General features: G+C 31.7%; 1 protein-coding gene across 3 annotated transcripts in view; it reads left to right on the top strand.

Moving 5' to 3' along the window:
* LOC134707920 (choline transporter-like protein 2) overlaps window positions 1–24249 on the top strand; it is a 43000-nt gene that overhangs the window by 6259 nt on the left and 12492 nt on the right. For all 3 annotated transcript variants that reach the window (XM_063568085.1, XM_063568086.1, XM_063568087.1), the window contains exons 4-13: window positions 6149–6227; window positions 6651–6738; window positions 8943–9044; window positions 13582–13642; window positions 14770–14917; window positions 21128–21211; window positions 21383–21495; window positions 22093–22209; window positions 22960–23059; window positions 24138–24230. In XM_063568085.1, the coding sequence (XP_063424155.1) occupies window positions 6149–6227; window positions 6651–6738; window positions 8943–9044; window positions 13582–13642; window positions 14770–14917; window positions 21128–21211; window positions 21383–21495; window positions 22093–22209; window positions 22960–23059; window positions 24138–24230 (985 nt within the window). The remainder of the gene's footprint in view (window positions 1–6148; window positions 6228–6650; window positions 6739–8942; window positions 9045–13581; window positions 13643–14769; window positions 14918–21127; window positions 21212–21382; window positions 21496–22092; window positions 22210–22959; window positions 23060–24137; window positions 24231–24249) is intronic.

The raw sequence follows: 24249 nt of genomic DNA, 5'->3' as shown, positions 1-24249 counted from the left end.
CGCCACATTATTTATGTATTTGCCTGTCCCAAGTCAGGAGCCTGTAATTCAGTGGTTGTCGTTTGTTTATGTGTTACATATTTGTTTTTCGTTCATTTTTTTACATAGATAAGGCCGTTAGTTTTCTCGTTTGAATTGTTTTACATTTTCTTATTGGGGCCTTTTATAACTGACTATGCTGTATGGGCTTTGCTCATTGTTGATGGCCGTAAGGTGACCTATTGTTGTTAATGTCTGTGTCATTTTGGTCTTTTGTGGATAGTTGTATCATTGACAATCACATCTTCTTTTTATATTCCCTTTTGTTGTACAATAGATAAACTATTTTCTGTTATTTATCATGTAGTAAATAAATTTGTTGCAGTTTAAGAAGCCAGGTAAATAGAATAGAATTGCTTAATAAGTTAATTAACAAACATTTTTTATATAGATATACATGTAGGAAGATGTGGTATGAGTGCCAATTAGACAACTCTCCATCCAAATAACAATTTATAGAAGTAATCCATTATAGGTCAAGGTACAGCCTTCAACACAAAGCCTTGGCTCACACGGAACAGTAAGCTATAAAGGGCCCCAAAAATTACTAATGTAAAACCATTCAAAGGGAAAACCAACAGTCTAATCTACATTAAACAAGAAAGGAGAAATTTGTATGAACTACATAACAGACGACAACTACTGTACATCAGATTCCTGATTTAGGAAATATGCCTATATAGAACAAAGAATGTTTTGATGAATCTATATGACTATTCAACATATTGTTTTAGTTGTGATGAAAAAATTCACCCTTTGATTACATACATATTTTGTATGTTTCGTCATGACGACTTTAATTCTGTTTTCAGGGGTTAATACGTTGGTTCCCATTGTTTCAAAATGTTATAAATGAAAACTTTCAGACGTCTTTTTTAGTAGGTTTGTGTTAATACTAACATTTTTTGTTAAAAGTGGTAAAAACCTGATTTTGATCTTATGCATGTTTTAACAAATCCATTTGGCATACCGGTATATATATGACATTATGCAACTTAGAAGATTTCTACTCTCTGTCTCATTAAAAAATTATTATAGTTTAATTGAACAATCAGCAGGTGATAGGATATTAATTGCTTGATATGGGTTCTGTTTGTGCCACATGCAAAGATAATAATAGGTTACTACTGGGTCTGAAATGGAAAATGAAAATGTTGCTGTTTAAACATCGATCAGAAAGTTATGAGGCTGAAAAAAACCCATATTAATGTTTTTGAAAAGACTAGTAAAGGCATCCAATATAAAAATAAGGATAATTGTGTTATGATTGCAAATGAGACCACTATATACAAAAGTTAAAATGAAGTGAATGTAAGTAATTATAGGCAACCATACGACCTTAAGCCTGCTTGTACTTCTTACATGACCGGTATTGCTAGACCAGTTCATATGGAGGCTCGAGGGTACAGAAAATTCAGCAAAAATTGAAACATTATTTTTTTCATTTCAAGATTTTATTTATTACACTATTAGTTGTTACTGTGTAATATGGTACAAAAATCAAACCAACAAATCAATTTGTTTTGGCCTTAGATGACTTTTGAAATATTATATCATTGAAAAAGCTCCAAACTATCTCCCTTTGGTGATAAATGCAATGTTTTGGCAATAAAATTGAAATAACATTTTTAACTCATCGGTGACCTATATTTTTTAGTATTTTTGTCAAATAAACTGTCCTTAATCCAAACTATTATAAAATATAAGCTATTTCTGTAATTTATTTTCTGTAATTTATTTATTCCTTTTGGGCCAGGTGAGCTTTTCTCATCATTTGGCATCCGACGTCGTCGTCCGTCATCATTAACTTTTACAAATATCTTCTCCTCTGAAACTACTGGGCCACATTTAACCCTTTCCTCCATTGAATTTTTTTGTTTGCATACTTGATTCGCATAGAATTTTTTTTGATAAAATGCTGAACTTATGCTTTGAAGTATTAAGGCATTGTGAAAAACAACTATTTCATCAAATAAATTTAAGTCAGATATTCCTATGATATTCCTTTTCATATTGGATACAAACTTTATTAAGTCAACTGCAGACACTTTGTAGTAAAAGTATTTCAAGTTGCCTTTTGACGCCTGTGGAGGAAAGGGTTAACCAAACTTGACCAAAATCATCATTGGGGTATCTAGTTTAAAAAATGTGTGGCCTGACCCAGCCAACCAACAAAGATGGCCACAACGGCTAAAAATAGAACTTAGGGGTAAAATGTATATTTTGGCTCATATCTTTGTAACCAAAGCATTTAGAGCAAATCTGACGTGGGTAAAATTGTTTATCAGGTCAAGATCTATCTGCCCTGAAATTTTCAGATGAATCGGACAACCCGTTGTTGGGTTGCTGCCCCAGAATTGGTCATTTAAAGGAAAATTCACCGTTTTTGGTTATTATTTTGAATACTATTATAGATAGAGATAAACTGTAATCAGCAATAATGTTCATCAAAGTAAGATTTACAAATAAGTCAGATGACCAAAATGGTCAGTTGATCCCTTTAGGGGTTATTGCCCTTTATAGTAAATTTTTAACCATTTTTCATAAATTTTAGTAATCATTTACAAAAATCTTCTCGTTTGAAGATACTGGGCCAAATTTATCCAAACTTGGCCACAATCATCATTGAGGTATCTAGTTTAAAAAGTGTTCAGTGACCTGGTCATTCAACCAAGATGGCTGCCATGGCTAAAAATAGAACATAGGGGTAAAATGCAGTTTTTGGCTTATAACTCAAAAACCAAAGCATTTAGAGTAAATCTGATGGAGTAAAATTGATAATCAGGTCAAGTGTATCTGCCTATCTATCGGACAACCTGGTGTTGGGTTGCTGCCCCTGAATTGGTAATTTAAAGGAAATTTTGCTGTTTTTGGTTATTATCTTGAATACTATTATAGATAGAGATAACCTGTAAACAGCAATAATGTTCATCAAAGTAAGATTTACAAATAAGTCAGATGACCAAAATGGTCAGTTGATCCCTTTAGGGGTTATTGCCCTTTATAGTAAATTTTTAACCATTTTTCATAAATTTTAGTAATCATTTACAAAAATCTTCTCGTTTGAAGATACTGGGCCAAATTTATCCAAACTTGGCCACAATCATCATTGAGGTATCTAGTTTAAAAAGTTTCCAGTGACCTGGTCATTCAACCAAGATGGCTGCCATGGCTAAAAATAGAACATAGGGGTAAAATGCAGTTTTTGGCTTATAACTCAAAAACCAAAGCATTTAGAGTAAATCTGATGGAGTAAAATTGATAATCAGGTCAAGTGTATCTGCCTATCTATCGGACAACCTGGTGTTGGGTTGCTGCCCCTGAATTGGTAATTTAAAGGAAATTTTGCTGTTTTTGGTTATTATCTTGAATACTATTATAGATAGAGATAACCTGTAAACAGCAATAATGTTCAGAAAAGTAAGATTTACAAAAAAGTCAACATGACTGACATGGTCAATTGACCCCCTAAGGAGTAATTGTCCTTTATAGTAAATTTTTAACAATTTTCATAAAATTTGTAAATTTTTACTAACATTTTCCACTGAAACTACTGGGCCAAGTTCACTATAGATAGAGATAATTGTAAGCAGCAAGAATGTTCAGTAAAGTAAGATGTACAAACACATCACCATCACCAAAACACAATTTTGTCTTGAATCCATCTATGTCCTGTCAACCTGTGACGATGAAAATGCAGGTCATGACCTGCATGGAAGAATCAAATCTCAGGTCATAACGCATACAAACTTTTTCGAACTGAATTTCAGTATTTATGGTACATTTTCTTATAATGTATATCAAAGATACCAAAACATCAATTCATGTTCACTTGGTTAAGTCATTTTAAATCCTATTAATTATTATTTTACTGCACTTTTAAAGATTTTGATAAATTTGTGTAGCAGTCTTATGTTTTTTACTTTTTGTAATATTAAATACTTGAATTTATTTTTGATATGTAATTTTAAATTGTTTGAGACTACTGGCTTTGTAGTCTATAAACATAACATCTATCCATTCACAAGGAAATTAGAGTATAATAAAACATAGTAATACAGTTAAAGGAAGGGTAAAAAAAAAATTTTTAATTGTATAAAGGTATAAAAATAATGAAAAGTTATTTTTCAATATGTATTTGAATTTTATATTTTTATGATTTAATCTTTTTCACCCATAAAAAGTAAATATAAGGAATAATTTTGAATGGTGACAAATAAGGGGAAGTAACTCGTAGTTGAAATATGTTTGTAAACCAATAGTGCAATTTATTTACGACCTAAAGCTAAGGTTATAGGTGTTAATTAACAGTGTGTTTGACAACAAAGCTGTCAAGTGAAGCTGTCACTTAATTTGACAGTTTACATAGCTAGACGAACTTCCTGTTCATGGAAGAATTACGAATTTGCCGGTTTTTCAAAGGAATATAACTTATGAAATCAATCTCAAGGCTAAGAAATACGGGTTAAATTGGGTCATTTTCGGAATTCCTGGGTTATTTCAATGACCTGGCGGGTGTCCTGGGTGATCCCTCAGAATTGTGAAAATCTCGGGTCACACCCGCAGAATACGGGTCAGTTGACAGGTATGAATTTTGTCATGAATCTATCTGCTTCTTTTGTTTAATATTCACATATACCAAGGTGAGCGACACAGGTTCTTCAGAGCCTCTAGTTTAATTTAGAACAGAAAAACAATACCTTAACAAAAATGCATGCTTCTTTCGTAGGCAGATTATGAGTTTAAATGAACAGTGACCCGACTTCCCATTAGTGTCTTGCAATGTTGCTTTATTAGTGCTTAAAATGCCTTTGGCTTATACATTTTTCATCCATTGACTCAAGAATAAATCAATAACTTATTTCCTTTAAGAATACAAAATAAAAAAGAAGGAAGCATGAATAAAACACTATGCTTTGATTTTCTATTTGTACTCAAAGGAAATGTTAAATCACACAGCGTTATATTCCTTAGCAGTCAGCAATCAATTAAAAAAAATAAAAAACATACCAAAACAGAGTCTTTTCAATTATTTTTTTCAAATGATAAAGGCTTCAAAGGTATTAAAAATATATTGAATTGACATTAAGGTAAAAGATTTAAGAAAAAATTAAGCACAAAAAGATTCGATCTATGTAACATGTGTAAGATCTAGATAATTAAATTACGACTGTAAAAATGTTGATAAAAAACCTGCTGATCTGATTTCTAAACTCCTGACCAAACTTTCCCAGTTTATCTCATGTATGTGCCAAGCAAATACATAATATACCCTGATGATTTCAGCCATGCAATTTTTACAATGACAATTTGTCATTTTTATCCAATGAAAAACATTACACACATATTAAAACACCATTCATCTATATTGTTGTTGTCCTTCATAGGATTTAAATGTGTTGGCAATACATTTTTTTGCATGTCAATTTATATTTTGATTAAGAACAATTGTGGACACAGATCAGTGTGGATAGTATATTTAGATGCTTGACAGTGTGTTCTGAAGAAAACACCACTTCTCTTTTTTTCTCCATTGGTTCTATTTTATCTACCTCAGGCATAGGTTACCTTAGCTGTATTTGGCAAATATTTTAGGAATTTTGGTTCACAATGCTCTTCAACTTCATACTTTATTTGGCCTTTTATTTTTTTGGATTGGAGCGTCACTGATGAGTCTTTTGTAGACAAAATGCCCATCTGGCGTTTATACAAAATTTAGTCCTGATATCTATGATGAGTTTATTTAAACTGTGTTGCACAGTATCAGCCACCTGTGCCAAAAGCTTATAATTAGCACTGTTGTTTATTTATTATTTAGTTTTTACATGGATATGACCTTGAGGTCTTTCAGATGTATTGCTATCACCTAAATTTTGCACACGTAACTTTCATTTTGGTTTTGTAACCAATCTATAAACATGATAAATACCAAGATTTTTACTAGTGCAAACTAACATTTCTTATCGTTTGATATAAATACATCTTTTCAATGAATACTGATAAAAAAATACAGTGTTGTGAATATATATTCCTTATATAGAAAACTTTTTGATAAAAATAAGTTATGATTATATTTTTTAATGAACATGGTTTTTTTCTTTTTCTCTAGCATTTAAATATGGAGATCCCTCTTTATTGCTGAATCCTGTAAATTCAGATGGAGAAATGTGTGGTAAAGGCAATCAAGAGTAAGTACACATGTACTTAAATGATTATTATGTTTTAGTTAGAAAAGTTATTTCTGCTCGTGTTAAAAAATGTTAATGATGATTTGGTGATTTACCTCCAGTGGCAAATATGACACGAATATCACAACAAAAACATGTGAATCTAATGATGAATCTGATGATGAATCTGATGACGATGATAATGATATTGATGATAACGATGATGATGATGATCTCTAATTAATCTTCTATTATAGTAATGTATTGCACAATTTGTTTTTAATTCAATCCTTTAGAAAATACTCAAAGGTATGAAATATTCCTCACAGAGGAAAATATGTCTATAAGAAATAACCTTTAGGATTGATTGAATTATGATATAAATTAAGGCACATATTGTGTTAAATCAAAAGTATTTGTCTAGTGTCAGAATTGATTTTTCAGAGGAAAAGATTACTTGTTTTTCTTTGACATGGTAACCTGTGGCAGGATGGGTGTAGGAGTTTTTGTTAAAGGATGTCCAACACCACAAGTAAGTTATATATCAGTATGTCAGTGCAGTTCATGAAAGTAATTCCAAAGACAAATTGATTAACAGTCTTCTGGGAAATAGAAAATACTTTTCGCTTTAATTTCAAATGAAATGCTAAGAACATAAAAAGGAATTTTTAAATTGGTTACTTTAATTTGTTTTAGTCTAGTTGTGATAAAGTCTTAACTTAGCTTGTAATATGTTGAAAGCCATATGGGTTTGACTGTCTGGTCATCAACTCTTGACACCAACATATTCAAGATAATAATTGTTGACACATAATGAATTTGTATAAAGGTGTTTTTTTTTAGGGTCAATAGGTCAAGGTCACAGCACCTATTTCTAAGGATTGACTGAAAGTCAAGCAAATTTTGGTTCCTTCTGTAATCTTAATATATATGTCCAATTTTTCCTGCTAATGAATTGATAATGTACTTCAGTTTACAACTTTTTATTTTGTGATCGAATATCAAATCATTGAAGCAGACTGAAATACTGAAGTAGACTGAAATAAGAGCAACATTTTTGTTTTTAGATGAAATGGTTTACATTATAAACGATAGCTTTATGAGGCTTTTGACTTTTTCCTGAAGATATCTTTTTAACAATATATGAAACCTTACCAAACTTAGCTTTGAAATTCCACTTGTAAAGAACAAAACCACATTTAATATTGAATGAATGAATGAATATTTTATTTGCGAAAGCATAAATAATATGCTATGGCAATACATAAACAAGTATATACAATGTGACAAAACAACAGATAGCAGAGAACAATACATAATATAATAAAGGTACAATTAATTCACAATACATGATCTAATTTTCCAAGCATATTTCAGATAGTTACACAGTTTAGTTGTGATTGATTTTGATATTGCTTGAAGTAAATGAAAAAGTTTAAAATTATTTGGCCAAGAACAATAATATTTTGGCAAATGTTCTTGTCTCACAGTTCTGTAAGCTGGACATACAAGTATAAAGTGGTATTCATTTTCAATACAAGCCATATTGCAGCATATACATAGACGCATATGTCTAGGAATATTTTTATATCGCCCTAATTCTAAATTCAGTTTCAAAGTACCACTTCTCAATTTTGTAAGTAAGTTACTATTAATAAAAAAATCTAAATAATTCTCTATTACAAAGTCTGTTTTGAGGTTTTTATAAATACATAGTTTTCACAATCATTTATTGATGCATACCAAGTTTGTAAATACTGGTCCTTTATACGAGTTTTTATAACATCTAACTGTATATTTACATAATTCTGTGCAGTCCAAACATAGTTCAAACCAAGATTAAACAACAAATCACAAACACTAGACGCCCAGTTCTTTTTACCCTTGTTTGCATCTTCTAATAAAAGTTGGTAACATCATAAACAATAGGTGGCTTATTTACAATAATATGAACCCAATATTTCAAAATAATTTGTTTTCTTGAGACATACATAGGCAAATGACCAAGTTCACCACATAAAAAACTTAAAGGAACATTTTTACCTAGTTTTAAAACAAATCTACAGAAACGGTTGTGTATTTGCTCTATATCATTTGCACGGTGAAAACCCCATATTTCAGATGCATAGTTCAATACGGAACCAACCATACTATCGAAGAATATTGTGCAAGTAGGTCTAAGGTCAACGTTACAGTGCTTTTTGGAAAAGTTTCATTGCATAAAAAAATATATTCTTAGCCAGAAGGATGACAGAAGTTTACCAATCTTTTATAGGATAATGTGCACTGGAGTGAAAAAGATTTATTTCAATTTTAGGGTCACCTGGACATATGTCAAATTACAAGTTTAAGCAAATGTTTTGTTTTTCATAATTTTGGATAATATTGTCATAAAATGAGAACCCAAACCCAAAAACTCAAATAACTTTAGTCAAAAATAAGTTTCAATTGACTTAGTAATCAGTTACTAAAATGAAGTTTCAGAGTAGTGTGGATTTACATATTTTACACCATGTGTGACCCAACCTTCTCCTTAATTTTTATTCAAGTAACCATGGTAGCTGGCAGATTTAAAAAAAAACAGCCTAAAATTTATCAGGGTAAGTTTGATTGAGCAATATCTTTTTGAGGATTTCAACAGTAATTAATCGAGATATGATACAAGCAGTTATGTTAATATAGAAATATTAAAGGGAAAATTGGAAACTTTTAGATAATTTAGACATTTCATTTTAGATATGCGTATCACAGTGTCCAGATGTCAACTTTATTTATGACCCATTAGGTGATGGGACACAGTTCAATTCTGTCTACTGCAAAAAGACTTATGCATCTCAGGTAATTTAAAAAAAAAATAAAAAAAATACCAAGAGTATTTTATGTAACCTCATCTGTCTATTATGTGGAACTAATGTATATAATATTCAAATATAATATAATTATTATAATTATATAGACTGCTGGGAGATGCGACGTTATAACCAGTTGGACAAATATTCACCAGAGACCAAATGAAGAGCTATAGGTCACTTTTTGACCTGTTACAATGAACAGACCAATATCATAATTTTTCCACCAATTTTTTTTCTTCGTCTGATCCTTTGTTGAATATCAATCATTTTATACTCTAAGAGAGGTGACCTTTGATTTCAAGTTTTGAATAAATAGCTATTACTACTAGGATTGTCAGTTTTCATGCCAAATTAAGGTCAATGGTTCTCTCCAGGCACCAACCTCCATCAATAAAAATGTTTTCTAAACACCAAAAATCAATCATTATTCAACCTCCTCTAAAATCCCTCCAATCAGCACATTGTACTCATACAAAATTTGAAGTAAGATTTCTACTAATGCTGTGAAAGTTTTCTTGTTGTTTTACAATCAGATTTTATACTTTTTGCATGAGTGCATGAGAAGGAGAAAAAAAATGCTATTAAGGTACAGTAAATGGGCTATGTCACAGATTTCAGTAAAATTTTGCATACAACTCTGGCTCGATGAACTTCAACTGAAAATCGAAAAAATAATGCATTTATCTCAATTATCATTTGAAATATTCCTGATTGAATTCTTACAAAATGGGTAAACATTTGTATAGAAAGCACATAAAAAAATGGAGTAGAATTAGAGATTTGGCGATTTTAAGACAAATTTTAGAAGGTTTTTCGCCGATTTTATGTGCTTTCTATACAAATATTCACCCATATTAAAAGAAATTAATCTGCATTTTTTCAGATAATAAAAGAGATAAATGTATTATTTTTTTCGATTTTCAGTTGTAGTTCAACAAGCCAAGGTTGTATGCAAATTTTTAGCAAAATCTGCGACATAGCCCATTTACTGTTCCTTGACCTTAAGGGCATACGATACAGTAGAGATCCCTCGTTGATTTTTTCTTAAAATTTTGATAGAAGGTCAATTTAAATGTGTACTTTGCAAATATGCAAAGAAAAAAGTACCTTCATGACTTACTTTTTGAGATAATTTGGTTCGAAATTTGCATATTTGGAAGAAAATTCCTGTAATGTCATAAATTATGACTTTTAAAGAAAGTAACAATACTTTTGAACGAAAAGTCATAACTTAACCGGGTTTTCTGTAAAATATTCCCTTGATCCATGGCATCAACATACTGAAACAAGTTTAAGGTTATATTAAATCATCATGTTCCAGATTTAGATGCTATATCCGAAATAAAGAAATTGACCATATTTTTGCGTCTTTTCGGAAGTGCAGAAAAAATTTGACCGTTGATTTTTTCCTGAAATTTTGGCGGAGTGTTCTTGAAACAGTACTTAATTGATTGCAGAAGAAAAAAAATGGAGTCCATGTGCTTGTTTTTTCAATAAAAGCCATTTACCTTATTTTTTTTATGACGTCTGTCACTATGGCGCTAAATTACGTTAAATTAAGTTTAAATCGCAACAACGTCGTGTAATCATTCCCGCCATACACGAGTTCGCTGTCAAGTATATGCAGGTGTTTTTCAAAGCGTTGATACTTATCATAAAAATTTATAAGATGGTTAATCATAAAATGGAAAAATATTTGTGCTAAACATTTACGAAACGAAATTTGGACAGGAACCTTTTCATAATAAAAAAAAAAGACTATATAAAAGGATTCTAGCAGATTGCTTTGTCAGATGTACGGCAAAAAAGAAAATCTGATAGAAGTATAAAGATGCATCTCCGTCCGACATTAGTTCTAAATTGCTTCATGTACTGTCAGAGGATAGACAACATTATTGACATGACAAAATGTGAGCCAACTATAAATAAAGTGAGGCGATACCATAAATTGACAACAGTATAACCTTCAACAATGACAAAACCGATACTGTATCGTCAACTTTAAAAGGTCCCGACGTACTTTGATTTTTTTTTACATTCAAAAGATAATCATCTTTCAAATCTAAAATATAAGCAGTACTTCTTGTTTAATAATAAAAGCTGTTTTGTGCAATTTAACTCATGCCATTATTGCCTCAATCGACCGAAAATGAAGTTGTAATGTAATATTTCATAGGAAGTACAGCAGCGGGTATAAGAGAATAATATTGAACGATGTCTTTATCAATAGATAAGTTACATTTTTGTACATAACCTTTGTTACGGCGTATACGTATGAATATTGGCGTACTTGTTTGTCTGGAAGTAGAGCTATATTTAAAACACTTTGTTCGTCTGTCCAATCGTCTAACTATACGACGAGTTTAAACGTGAGTACACTTTCTGATCTGTCTGTCTGCAATTGGTCTACATTTGCCGATACTTCAATTTTTATCTCTCAATACATTGAAGTGCAATAGGGACAAGCTTATACAAATAAGAAGACGTGGTATGAATACCAATGAGGCAAATCTCAAGCAGAGACCAAATGGCTAAACGACTATAGGACATCGGACGGCCTTCAACAATGAGTAAAACCCATACCGCATAGTAAGCTATGAAAGGCCCCTACATGACAAATGCAAAACAACTGAAACGGGAAACTTACGGCCTGATTTAAGTACAAAACAATGAACAAACTACAAATATGATGAACAATACCGAAAGACAGCATTTAATTACAAGCCCTTTTAACAGCATGTGAACGGGCGTTTTCTCGTTTTGGTCTATTACATCCAGTTTCATATACAAAAAGATAACAACCAATTAAACAAACTAACGTGTGACAATTCTGCATCTATTGGTAATATTTTGCTTAAATTCAAACCAAAAACGACACCAATAAATTTTTATGCCCCACCTACGATAGTAGAGGGGCATTATGTTTTCTGGTCTGTGCGTTCGTTTGTCCGTCTATTCGTTCGTTCGTCTGTCCGTCTGTTCGTTCGTCCGTCCGTTCGTTCGTCTGTCCCGCTTCAGGTTAAAGTTTTTGTTCAAGGTAGTTTTTGATGAAATTGAAGTCCAATCAACTTCAAACTTAGTACACATGTTCCCTATGATATGATCTTTCTAATTTCAATGCCAAATTAGAGTTTTTATACCAATGTCACGGTCCACTGAACATAGAAAATGATAGTGCGAGTGGGGCGTTCGTGTACTGAGGACACATTCTTGTTTTGAAATCTTTTTAATGGACTTTTATTGACAGTTTTTCTACATACACATACAATATTATATGTTTTTAAAATATCAATTAAAATCGGCAATTTTTTTTATGTACCAATTTCAAGTCCAGAACAGGATGAGACACTCTCTTTATTTATTATTTTATTTACGAATAGGGGTGTTATACGACCTTGTCCACCAATGAGGGTCTCGCACATGCAGTCGGTTTTGTTATTTCATTGATAATCTGTTAAATTGGGTCTTACAATGACAATTCTCCGTAAAATTTGGAGGCTGCCAATGCTAAACAAGAAAAGAAAAAAAAAGACACAAACTTAACTATTTTGATTCTGATGTTTTTCAATTCAAGATAGTATTATTTACTTCGAATTCATTATCAATAAATGAAAATAACTGTTCTCGTCATGAAAAATATTGCACAGCTGTACAACACGCCGTAGTAATGACTTTTGTGTATGGATTTCAACACCAAACCCGATTAGGCTACCCTACACGCCATAGATGTTGTTAATTTTTTATCATTAATCACGGGTTCATACGTTTTCTCATTTCTTTAAGTTTCATATAAATTACATTTGGATGTCATACATGTGCAATTAAATATTTGCCGCTGGACGTTTAGCAGCTACCAATACTCATAATTAGCTATTGCAGGTCGTTTTGTACCGAATTGTGTTATTGGTAAAATGTTTTTCAGCATGTTACAGTTTAAGCAAGAATAGTAAGATAGACCCCAATCCTTGCAATTTTTCTTTCTCTACGTTGAGCAGATTCCTATGGGCCGTGCAGTTTTGAAAGTTATTCAGTGCCAGACTAAAAAGCTCCACAATTCTTCTTCCGTCTTTCCATGTTATACTGTCAGTACTCTCTTCTGTGTCTATCACCATTTCTTCAATTTCGTTATGCAAAATTGTATTTGATTTATTTTTGTACATCTCAAGTATTTCTCCTTTTAAAAATCTCACTGCTTTTCGGCGTATTTTTCCGTCTTTTAGAAACGGCATGGTCACTTTTTTAGCAGGTACTTTTTAGAAATTCGCGCAACCAAAATTAATGACGTCAGTGAATATTCCGCGAAATATGATTTCTTTTAAAGCAACGTCGCGAAATGTTAACGTTCTTATTAGAAACATCGCGAAATTACAACGTTCTGGCTACCAACGTCGCGAAAACAACACGAACAGTTTTGAAAACGTTATTATCTGCCCCTGCTACTGTATCGTATTCCCTTAAATGCTGGAATGGCTCCTATAAGATTTTTAAATGTATATAAAGAAATGATCATTTTGTGTTTACAGAGCTTGTCAGATATCATAGATCAAGAGATATGTCCAACATACTATCTTAAAAGTGAACCTGGTAAGTTACTCTGTAAATTTATGCCATGATAGGTTACTGTAAACTAACTTTCAAGAGCAATTTATTTTTGCGTCTTTTCATGAGTAGAAAAATAACACAAAAATAAATCATTGCAAATATATAAAACTTGGATGTTCCTCTTTTAACTTAACATTAAGAAAATTTGAAAATTGCGAAATTAAATTGCCTCTAGAGGGACTAGTAAGGACTAAATGCAAAATAAAGTATCCACAAGTTTGTTTACAGTCATATAAAGTTTTCATGTGACAAATGTGATAGATCCGTGTTATACTTGCTCAGATACTAATTAATTACTATATTTTTGTAACTATTTTCTATTCTCAAAACTACATCTATTCATTTATGTCACAAATCTACAACTCTCAGTTTAGGCTACATGTGCTGATCTCATCTATCTTCATGCGTATTCATTATCTATACTGGTAGGCGTGTCAAAATCCTATCATACATGATAATGACAAGCCAGTACACACTGTAATGATTTCATTAACCAGTATTAAAAAGATAAACATAACAAATGCTAAAAATACAGTAAAATTTATTGCAAAAGAAATTCAACTTTTCCCCATAAAGTGCCCCCCCCCCCCATCCCCCCCCCAAAAAAAAAAAAAAAATTAAAAAAAATATATATTTGAATTTTATGCCTCATATAACAATTATCCTACAAGTGATAATATTTAGTAATGGGAAATTGATGCTAAATGTAGTTATTTTAGAAGATCTGGCACTAAAATCAATCTTTTATGCCCATTTGGGTGTAAATTGTAACGCTTCATGAGAAAAGCTTAAACTTTGACATAGAATGTATGATGAAAACTAATCCTATTAAGGAGGGATTATAAGCATGCATTCATGCTTAGAGAGGTTAATTAGTTTATACTAAAATATCAGTGGCTAACCCTCTTTTATTAGGTTAGTTTTCATCATACATTTCTTATCAGTTTTCCAAAATTCAAAAACAATTCTAGATTCATATTGTTCCGTGTTTTAATTATCACTGACCTTAATTTTGCATCAGTTAAGCTAAGGTCATCAGTAAATTACTTATCTTTGATATATGACATCAAATATTTTGTTACATGCAAAAATTTATTTCTTTATTTTAGTGATTAAACGTTGTACACCTTCCATTTTGGTTGACTTTATTGACAATGCAGGAGATCTACTGACTAAGGTTCAGGGAGAGAACTTGACCAATGTTGTGGACAGTTCAGGCAACAGTCTTACCAATGACATCATTGAATCTGGACTGGAGTAAGTCATTACTGCACTTACTTGTCACAAATATCTGGGGGTTATATTTTTAAAGCTTATAGTTTTATTTTTATCCATCTGATGAATTAAGCCTTTTTCATGGTTCGTTCTTATGTTGTACTGTTATACCACTGTCCCAGGATATGATCCTACTAATATGTTTAACCCCGCCACATTCTGTATGTATCAGCTGTCCCAAGTTAGGCGCCTGTAATTCAGTGAATGTCGTTGGTTTATGTGTTACATATTTGTTTTTTGTTTATTTTTTGTACATAAATTAGGGCTTTAGTTTTTCTTGTTCGAATAGTTATCAAAAGTACCAGGATTATAATTTTATACGCCAGACGCGCGTTTCGTCGAATTGTTTTACAGTGTCATTTCAGGACCTTTTATAGTTAACTCTGCATCATCGGCTTTGCTTATTGTTGAAGGCTGTATGGTTAACTATAGTTTTTTTTTAATTTCTGTGTCATTTTGGTCTCTTGTTGAGAGTTGTTTCACTGGCAATCATACCACATTTGTTTTTTTTTATATATAATCCAAATTTCAGTATAACCATTTATTGTTTATGTTGAGGGTTTTGGTAGACTGTTTACTTTCCACTGCCTAGTAATATATATACTATATTTATACTATATGTTTATACAAACTTCAAAGGTGTTTGTATCCTGATCTCATATGTATTTTCTTGTGGTCTCATATTGTATTTTCTTGTAGTGATCTATTGTATTTTCTTGTAGACTCTTATTATATATTTCTTGTGGTCTCATATGGAAATATTATTTCTTGTAGTCTCGTATGGAAATATTATTTCTGTAGTTTTAGTAGGAGGTTGTGTAATCTTTTGTTTATGTAATCTTTGTTTGTGTAACTGTTGAGGGATCCTGATATAGCAAATCTCAATAAAGTCAGCATGGCAATATGATAGCTAGCCCACATAAATGAGCAAAAAAGACCAAATAACTGCTCCCAAAACAAACTACAACCAAGGCAAATAAAAGGGGTTTCTGTGTGTAAACCAAAACATAGTCTCAGCAAATCATACTGGCTTAAAGCAGAAAGACAGTTAGAATAATAATAATATTTATTAAAAAATCATTTAATTTTGGCCCTTGAGAAACACTCAGCATACAAACGCAATTTTGAGTTCCTGCCTGAGCAAGTCAGCTTGCAACCTTCAGTGTAAGGAAGAACCTGCCTGCCCGACAATGCGCCAGCCGGGGAATGTGAAGCGAGGGTTCTCCACTTAGGTGATGAGACTAGGCGTCTCATCGGCAGCCAGGTAGTGCAAGGGTCTGCCTGGGGGATAGCCCATGTACTCGTGAAGTAGCAGGGGTCTATCAAACTGGCACTGGAATAAATTTGATAAAATTTGTCCCCGAAATGCTTGGGGATGAATGAAATTTTAGAAATGACCAGTGATAAAATTCCATTAAGGAAAACTGAAATAAAGAAAAATATATCACTAGTTTAAGCTGAGTTGTTTCTCTAGTCATGAAACAATATTGAAGGTGTTATAAGGAAGGGGAAGGTGGGAGGTAAATTGAATAATAGCACTGTAAAACTCCATCAACTAGTCAGGCTGCTATGAACCAAGAAACTGATTATACAAAGACCATGCAATTGGCTTTACACACAGATTGGGTACATCTAACATCCAGGGGAGGAGACTGACCTTCTGACCCTCAAATAATATACTATTATTGTGTAATCAGTATTAAAGAGATCTGGTATCATATTCTGCTTCCTCTCCCACAGTGATTGTTTGTGACATGTATCTGATTAAGACAAGATTAGTGTGCCTCCTAGTGAGATTCCAGTTGTAACTTCAAAGTGTCAAATGTTAGACAAATTAACCTCAAGATATAACAAGTGGTCCATGTATGTTAATTAATTGCATCCATGATGTCAGCATATTTATCATAAAATTAATTACTTGAAAACTGAAAAGACTTTTCTGTTTGTATAAACAATACTTAAATTACATATAAGTAAATATTTATACAAACTTCAAAGGTGTTTGTATCCTGATCTCATATGTATTTTCTTGTGGTCTCATATTGTATTTTCTTGTAGTGATCTATTGTATTTTCTTGTAGACTCTTATTATATATTTCTTGTGGTCTCATATGGAAATATTATTTCTTGTAGTCTCGTATGGAAATATTATTTCTGTAGTTTTAGTAGGAGGTTGTGTAATCTTTTGTTTATGTAATCTTTGTTTGTGTAACTGTTGAGGGATCCTGATATAGCAAATCTCAATAAAGTCAGCATGGCAATATGATAGCTAGCCCACATAAATGAGCAAAAAAGACCAAATAACTGCTCCCAAAACAAACTACAACCAAGGCAAATAAAAGGGGTTTCTGTGTGTAAACCAAAACATAGTCTCAGCAAATCATACTGGCTTAAAGCAGAAAGACAGTTAGAATAATAATAATATTTATTAAAAAATCATTTAATTTTGGCCCTTGAGAAACACTCAGCATACAAACGCAATTTTGAGTTCCTGCCTGAGCAAGTCAGCTTGCAACCTTCAGTGTAAGGAAGAACCTGCCTGCCCGACAATGCGCCAGCCGGGGAATGTGAAGCGAGGGTTCTCCACTTAGGTGATGAGACTAGGCGTCTCATCGGCAGCCAGGTAGTGCAAGGGTCTGCCTGGGGGATAGCCCATGTACTCGTGAAGTAGCAGGGGTCTATCAAACTGGCACTGGAATAAATTTGATAAAATTTGTCCCCGAAATGCTTGGGGATGAATGAAATTTTAGAAATGACCAGTGATAAAATTCCATTAAGGTCCAAAAACTCAGATGGAAACATATGAGTGCCCCCAAGGATTTAGGAGTTTGGATTATTCACCTTCAATAAAGTCATGAGAAAAATAAAAAAAATTAATGAAAATATATGTTACATACTGATTCATAATAATGTCTACATGTATTACTAATGATATTTAGTATTTAAAGATAAGAAGTTAATGACAAAAATTTCTTAACAAAACTGCATACTTGTTAGGAAATAAACATGAGAATTTTATAAACAATGGTATCCAGTATTAGAAACATTAAGTGATGCTATTAACATAGAATTCAGAATCCCAAATTTGAAAATGTTATAAAAAATGATATTCAGTATTCCAATTTAAAAAAAAAATGCTGTACAAAAATGTAATCCAGTGTCCAAACAAGATTAATTCAAAATTATATGTTTAAAGATTCAAACATGATTATACTACCATAGTCAGTATATTCAATGATGAGAATGCTATAAAAATGATATTCAGTATATTCAATGATTAGAGTGCTATAAAAACGATACTCAGTATATTCAATGATGAGAATGCTATAAAAACGATACTCAGTATATTCAATGACGAGAATGCTATAAAAAATTATATTCAGTATATCAATGATGAGAATGCTTCAATGATAGAGTGTGTCAGTATCAGTTTCTGAAATGCAACAGCTGCACCAGATGGTTGATAAGATTTGAACCTTATAAGAAATGCATTCAGTTTTCAATCAGAGTGGGGGAGAAACTGCCTGTATAACAATCTGCTAGTTTAGGGAATGTGGAGCGAGGATTCTCCACGAAGAGTGAGACATGGCGTCTCATTGTAGATGTTTGTATGCAAGGAATGCTTGGGGATATCCCTATGCTAGTACATTACCATACAGGCATGAGAACTATAAATCCAAAATTCAAACATGATAAATTTTCCTAAACAAATTTGTGAAGAAAATGCCACTCTGTTCAGTTAAGGCAATTATAAAATAATACTTTTCAGGCTTAAAAATTCTCATCATTGAATATGATGTTATTATATGCAGTTATATATTTAATAATTTTTTAACGAGGTGTATCAAATTTCACAGCTATAAAGTATAGTTAGATTCTAGGGTATATGTAGTAATAAAGCTATGTATACTTCCATCTGCAATTTAACATTATGTGAGTAAATAAAAGTTTAAAATACATTATACTCTACAGAAAATATCACTATATCCCATAGTATAAATATCTTTAACATCAATAAGACGATATAAACAATCTCTATAATATCTAAAATAAATAGGAAAACTGTATAGATCCTTGGTTTTGACATATTTTAGATGTAAAGTTCTATTTAAAAAGTGTATGTTGTCCAATTTTAAGAATTCAAATTGCTGGAATAGCTACATCCCGAGTTATGGAGTAGGTTTACAATAAGGTTCGCTATAATATACTTCTAGACTGCTTGGGCACTGATGAGGCTGTACTTTGTCCTTTATGATGCATCACAATTACGGAGTAGGTTTACAATTTTGGTTTACAATCAGTAACATACTTCTGGAATGTTGCACGGGCACTGATGAGGCTGTACTACTGCCTTTTAGTCAATAGCTAATGTGCTACATGATCTCATTGGAAGGTTGGAGAAATAATATGTCCACACAGATAACGGAACTGATAAATACACTTATGTCAATGTTGAAATGCATAAAGTCTCATTTCAAAGTTGAATATCTGCCATGTCTGTAATGTAATCCTGTTTGAAAACATGGGATCATTCTGAACTTGATAAAAGTGAGAACTAGTGCTGAATGTGCTTTAAACCACATAAGCTGGTAGAATATGATAAGAATACTGGCAATGTTCATGCTCTGTATAATATGTAGGTACGACTGAGGTACAGTTGAATAAATGTAAAGTTTAAAACAAGAGTGGAAGTATATCCATGCAGAGTAAGTCAAGCTGTAATGCCACATCCAAAGTAAAATGAAGAACTTGATCATGTTGATAATGTCCAATCCTTTGTAGTAATCCTGATGAAACCAAAGTGCATACAGGATGTGTCTATGTCTCCATTTCCTCAGTGTTGAAATATGCAATATAAGAAATGAAGAAAGGTGTCAGTTATAGGCAATATCAAAAGCTGTACTTATGTAATAATTCTATAAATGTAAACTGTATAACAAGAAAATAACAGTTTGACTTATTTAGAATAATTCAAAAACTGAATTAAATATACTAAAAGTATCTTATATCTTATCTATCTAAGATCATGAACTACTAAATAATTATTTGCAGAATGCATGAAGAAGACAGCAAGTAAAAATAATATAAAAAAAGAAATAAAAATAAAATAAAACATTTTTTGATCACTATATACTAATCCAAAAATTAAAAAAAAAAAAAAAAAATCAGGGTAAGTAAAATTCCAAGTGGCTGTTTCTGAATAATATTTAAATACAAAAGTGAATATTTGTTCAAGCTCGTCTCTTAATTGCCTTCAGATAATAATAATGCAAAGAAACTCCAAGCACCATACATCTGTATAATTATTATAAGAAATAAAAGTTCAAACAAATATACTTGCCTAGAACAGTTGTGTAGAATGTAAAGCCACTTCAATATATAACACTCGTGGAAATCTCTGTATGGTCACAAAAGATCTGATGATATATAGATTCTGCTTGTTCACATAATACTCTCTAGCACAGTAACATGGTTATAAACTTCACATGAAAAACTACACAAGTTTGCAAACAATATAAACTCAGCTGTGTATAAGTAAATAAGATCCAAAGGTGAAATAAACAAGATAGTTCATATCGCAAGAAGTAGATATCTAAAATTAGTATGGTAGCGGTTGAAAAATAATGCAGCCACATTGTGACATAATAATGGTAAAAGTTAAAAAACAAATGAAGTCCAGTGAATAAATTGAATAATAGCACTGTAAAACTCCATCAACTAGTCAGGCTGCTATGAACCAAGAAACTGATTATACAAAGACCATGCAATTGGCTTTACACACAGATTGGGTACATCTAACATCCAGGGGAGGAGACTGACCTTCTGACCCTCAAATAATATACTATTATTGTGTAATCAGTATTAAAGAGATCTGGTATCATATTCTGCTTCCTCTCCCACAGTGATTGTTTGTGACATGTATCTGATTAAGACAAGATTAGTGTGCCTCCTAGTGAGATTCCAGTTGTAACTTCAAAGTGTCAAATGTTAGACAAATTAACCTCAAGATATAACAAGTGGTCCATGTATGTTAATTAATTGCATCCATGATGTCAGCATATTTATCATAAAATTAATTACTTGAAAACTGAAAAGACTTTTCTGTTTGTATAAACAATACTTAAATTACATATAAGTAAATACTAACAAAAAATGATGTTTAGTCATTCTACTCTATTTTGTTTCTTGTAGTGCCTTTGGAATATTTTTGAAAGCTAAAGAATATGCTGAAAAGATAATAGAAGATGTGGTAACAACATGGTGGATGATACTGTTGTAAGTATTAATACTTGAAAATTGATAAATTTAAAAAAAAAATCTGGTGTTTATTTGGACATAACAACTTCTGTTTTTTTTTATACTTTTATCGCTTAGCACAAAATTATGTGTATTTCTGTCTATCCAAAATGTTTTATTTGTATGAATGGTGTATTGTTTATCTTGCAGAGGAATATTGATAGCTATGATACTGTCTCTTACATGGATAATTATAATGCGATGGATAGCTGGAATCATGGTGTGGTTTACCATTTTTGCCTTTGTTGGTGCATTTGGTTATGGTATGTATCATTTCTGGAAATTACTCTTTGAGGGTCTGCATGGATGCAAATAACAAATAACTTAAAAAAATAATCTTAAAATCATAGAAAACAGAAAAAAAGACTGAACATCCCCGTCAAATCCTTATCTATTCTAGGCAACACAATTAAGAAATGGTTGTGACTTATATTGATACTTTGCTTTTATCAACCTGTCAAGTAAAACAATCTAAAGTTGAAAGATAACCAAAATTATCATATTATTTTTCAATAAACACTGAATCTACATAAGTAATGAATCAAAATGCTTGTGAAATAAAAGATGACATTTTGCATGCTTTTCCATACATTAACATTGGACTTTGAAATCTTTTGCAGTTTAAACTTTGTGGAATATTAAGTACCTTTACAACAAAATCCACAGAAAAACAGTTGTTTAACAACTTATGTCAGGGGATTCTTAAAGTTATTGTTTACAAGTGTATTAGACTCCCTTAAAATCATAACTGTACTCCCCATTACTGTATTGGATGTTCCTAGATATATTCCAATGTCTCAAAGACTAAGTGCTAAAGTTTGAATGACAATAAAGTTTGATGTAATATTTCTATTTTTCAGCAACATATTACTGTTTATGGAACTACTTCCAGTTGAAAGACACGAATGAAACTTTTACAATGAATTTTTCTGTTGTAAACTTCAGCTTTTCAAAACCGAAAATGCTGCTGGCATTTGGTAAGTTTACATTATTTGAGTATTATGAATTTGAACTTGAAATTTATTGAAGTTTAGCATTGAAGTATTGTGTGATAAATCCGTTACTTGTCAGTTGTCATTTTTGACAAGCCTGTAGACAATATTAAGCTGTTACATATTGCACTTATAATATATATTAAATATAGACAATACAATTTTCCATCTGCAATCCTTTTACGGCAATCCTTTTACGGATAAAACTGAACCACGTCGTTTAATAATAAAGTTTCTAAAAAAACATATCATAGAATGGAAAGATGGTATAAATACTTTTTTTTCAAAGTAAAAATAACTAGGGCTGTGTGGCATATTTTCAATATTTATATATACCTTGAACTTGTTACTAGTTAAAACTTATACTTAACTTCTGTACTTCCCCTGTCTTTACTTTGGGTCTTCTGCAGAATTAAATTTGGATGGTTTTCATATACATTTTTACTGGTAACAAAAAAATTTCCCAGTCATATCTCAATGAGATAAAAAATATAGAGATTATATCTGGGAACAAGTAGGACTTTAACACAGTGGCAGAATAATCAGACTGTTGATTGCAGCCGTGGGAACAAGTAGGCATTTGAACAAAATAAAATTTCAATGAAAATTATAAAACTTATTAGAAGTGGCGTGATTTGTGAAACAGCAGTATTTACAAAGTGCAACTAACAATTGTTGCAATTCAGAAAATAAAAATTAACTGTTTTCCAATTAAAGTTTTTATCTTATTTTCAGGAATTATTGCTGGAATTATACTCACGATAATTCTGTTGATTTTACTCTTCCTCTGCTCAAGGATAAGGATTGCTATAGCTCTCATAAAAGAAGGTAGTAGGTAAGTAAGTTTATAACTATTTAAACTTTGGGTAATTTGCTGAATTTTGTCTCAAAATGACCTTAGATATGCTCCATATAACCTTATGATGTCAAGCAACAATCACCTTCTTGTCAAATTTTGCGGGAACTTGTTTGATTTTACGTTATGGCGGACAAATTTGCATACAAGTAATACATCTATTGCTGACGCCAAAATATTAATTTGTCTGTAGATAACTGTGAAAACAGGATTACCATACAAGAGGCTGTAACTTTTCTCCAAAAATGAGAGTTTATGAAGGACCAAAAAACTAACAATTCTAATTCAATTCTAATGCATTGAATGAAACATCATTTATTGTCAGAGGAGACAAACATTATTATTTCTCTGGTCTCAAGGAAAATGGAATATATCACTAATATCAAACCTCTTAGTTAATGTTAAAAGCATTATGTCTGATGTGACATCTCGCATCAGGGTTGGGTCCAGGAATTTTGAAAGGGGGGCATAATTCCTGAAAAAACTTAATATTATGTGGTAAATATAGCCAAGCTTAGAGAAATCTGCCACTGCTCACTGATGTGAAATGAACTCCATATGATATTTCTATATATGATTGTATATACCGGTATACATTTGCAGGGCCGTTGGTAATATGAAATTTACCTTGACATCATAGCCTTTGTTTTTTCTATCTATTGCTGTTCAAATACATTTTCAGGGCTGTTTTTACCATGATGTTTACTTTGATCTAACCTTGATATTTCTGTATATTATTGTACATATACATTTTCAGGGCTGTTGGTACCATGCTGTTTACCTTGATCTGACCTTGATATTTCTATATATTATTGTACATATACATTTTCAGGGCTGTTGGTACCTTGTTGTTTACCTTGATCTGACTTTGATATTTCTATATATTATTGTACATATACATTTTCAGGGCTGTTGGTACCATGATGTTTACCTTGATCTGACCTTGATATATCTATATATTATTGTGCATGTTCATTTTCAGGGCTGTTGGTACCATGATGTTTACCCTGATCTGGCCCTCATATATCTATATTTTATTGTGCATATACATTTTCAGGGCTGTTGGTACCATGATGTTTACCCTGATCTGGCCTTTGATTCCATTTGTACTGCAGTTAATTGTGTTTGGTTACTGGCTTACAATAGCAGTGTATCCTTTTCAGAAAACC

This window comes from Mytilus trossulus, chromosome 2 (genome assembly GCF_036588685.1).
Source record: "Mytilus trossulus isolate FHL-02 chromosome 2, PNRI_Mtr1.1.1.hap1, whole genome shotgun sequence".
Classification (NCBI taxonomy): Eukaryota; Metazoa; Mollusca; class Bivalvia; order Mytilida; family Mytilidae; genus Mytilus; species Mytilus trossulus.
This window is presented reverse-complemented; position numbering and strand designations above follow the sequence as displayed.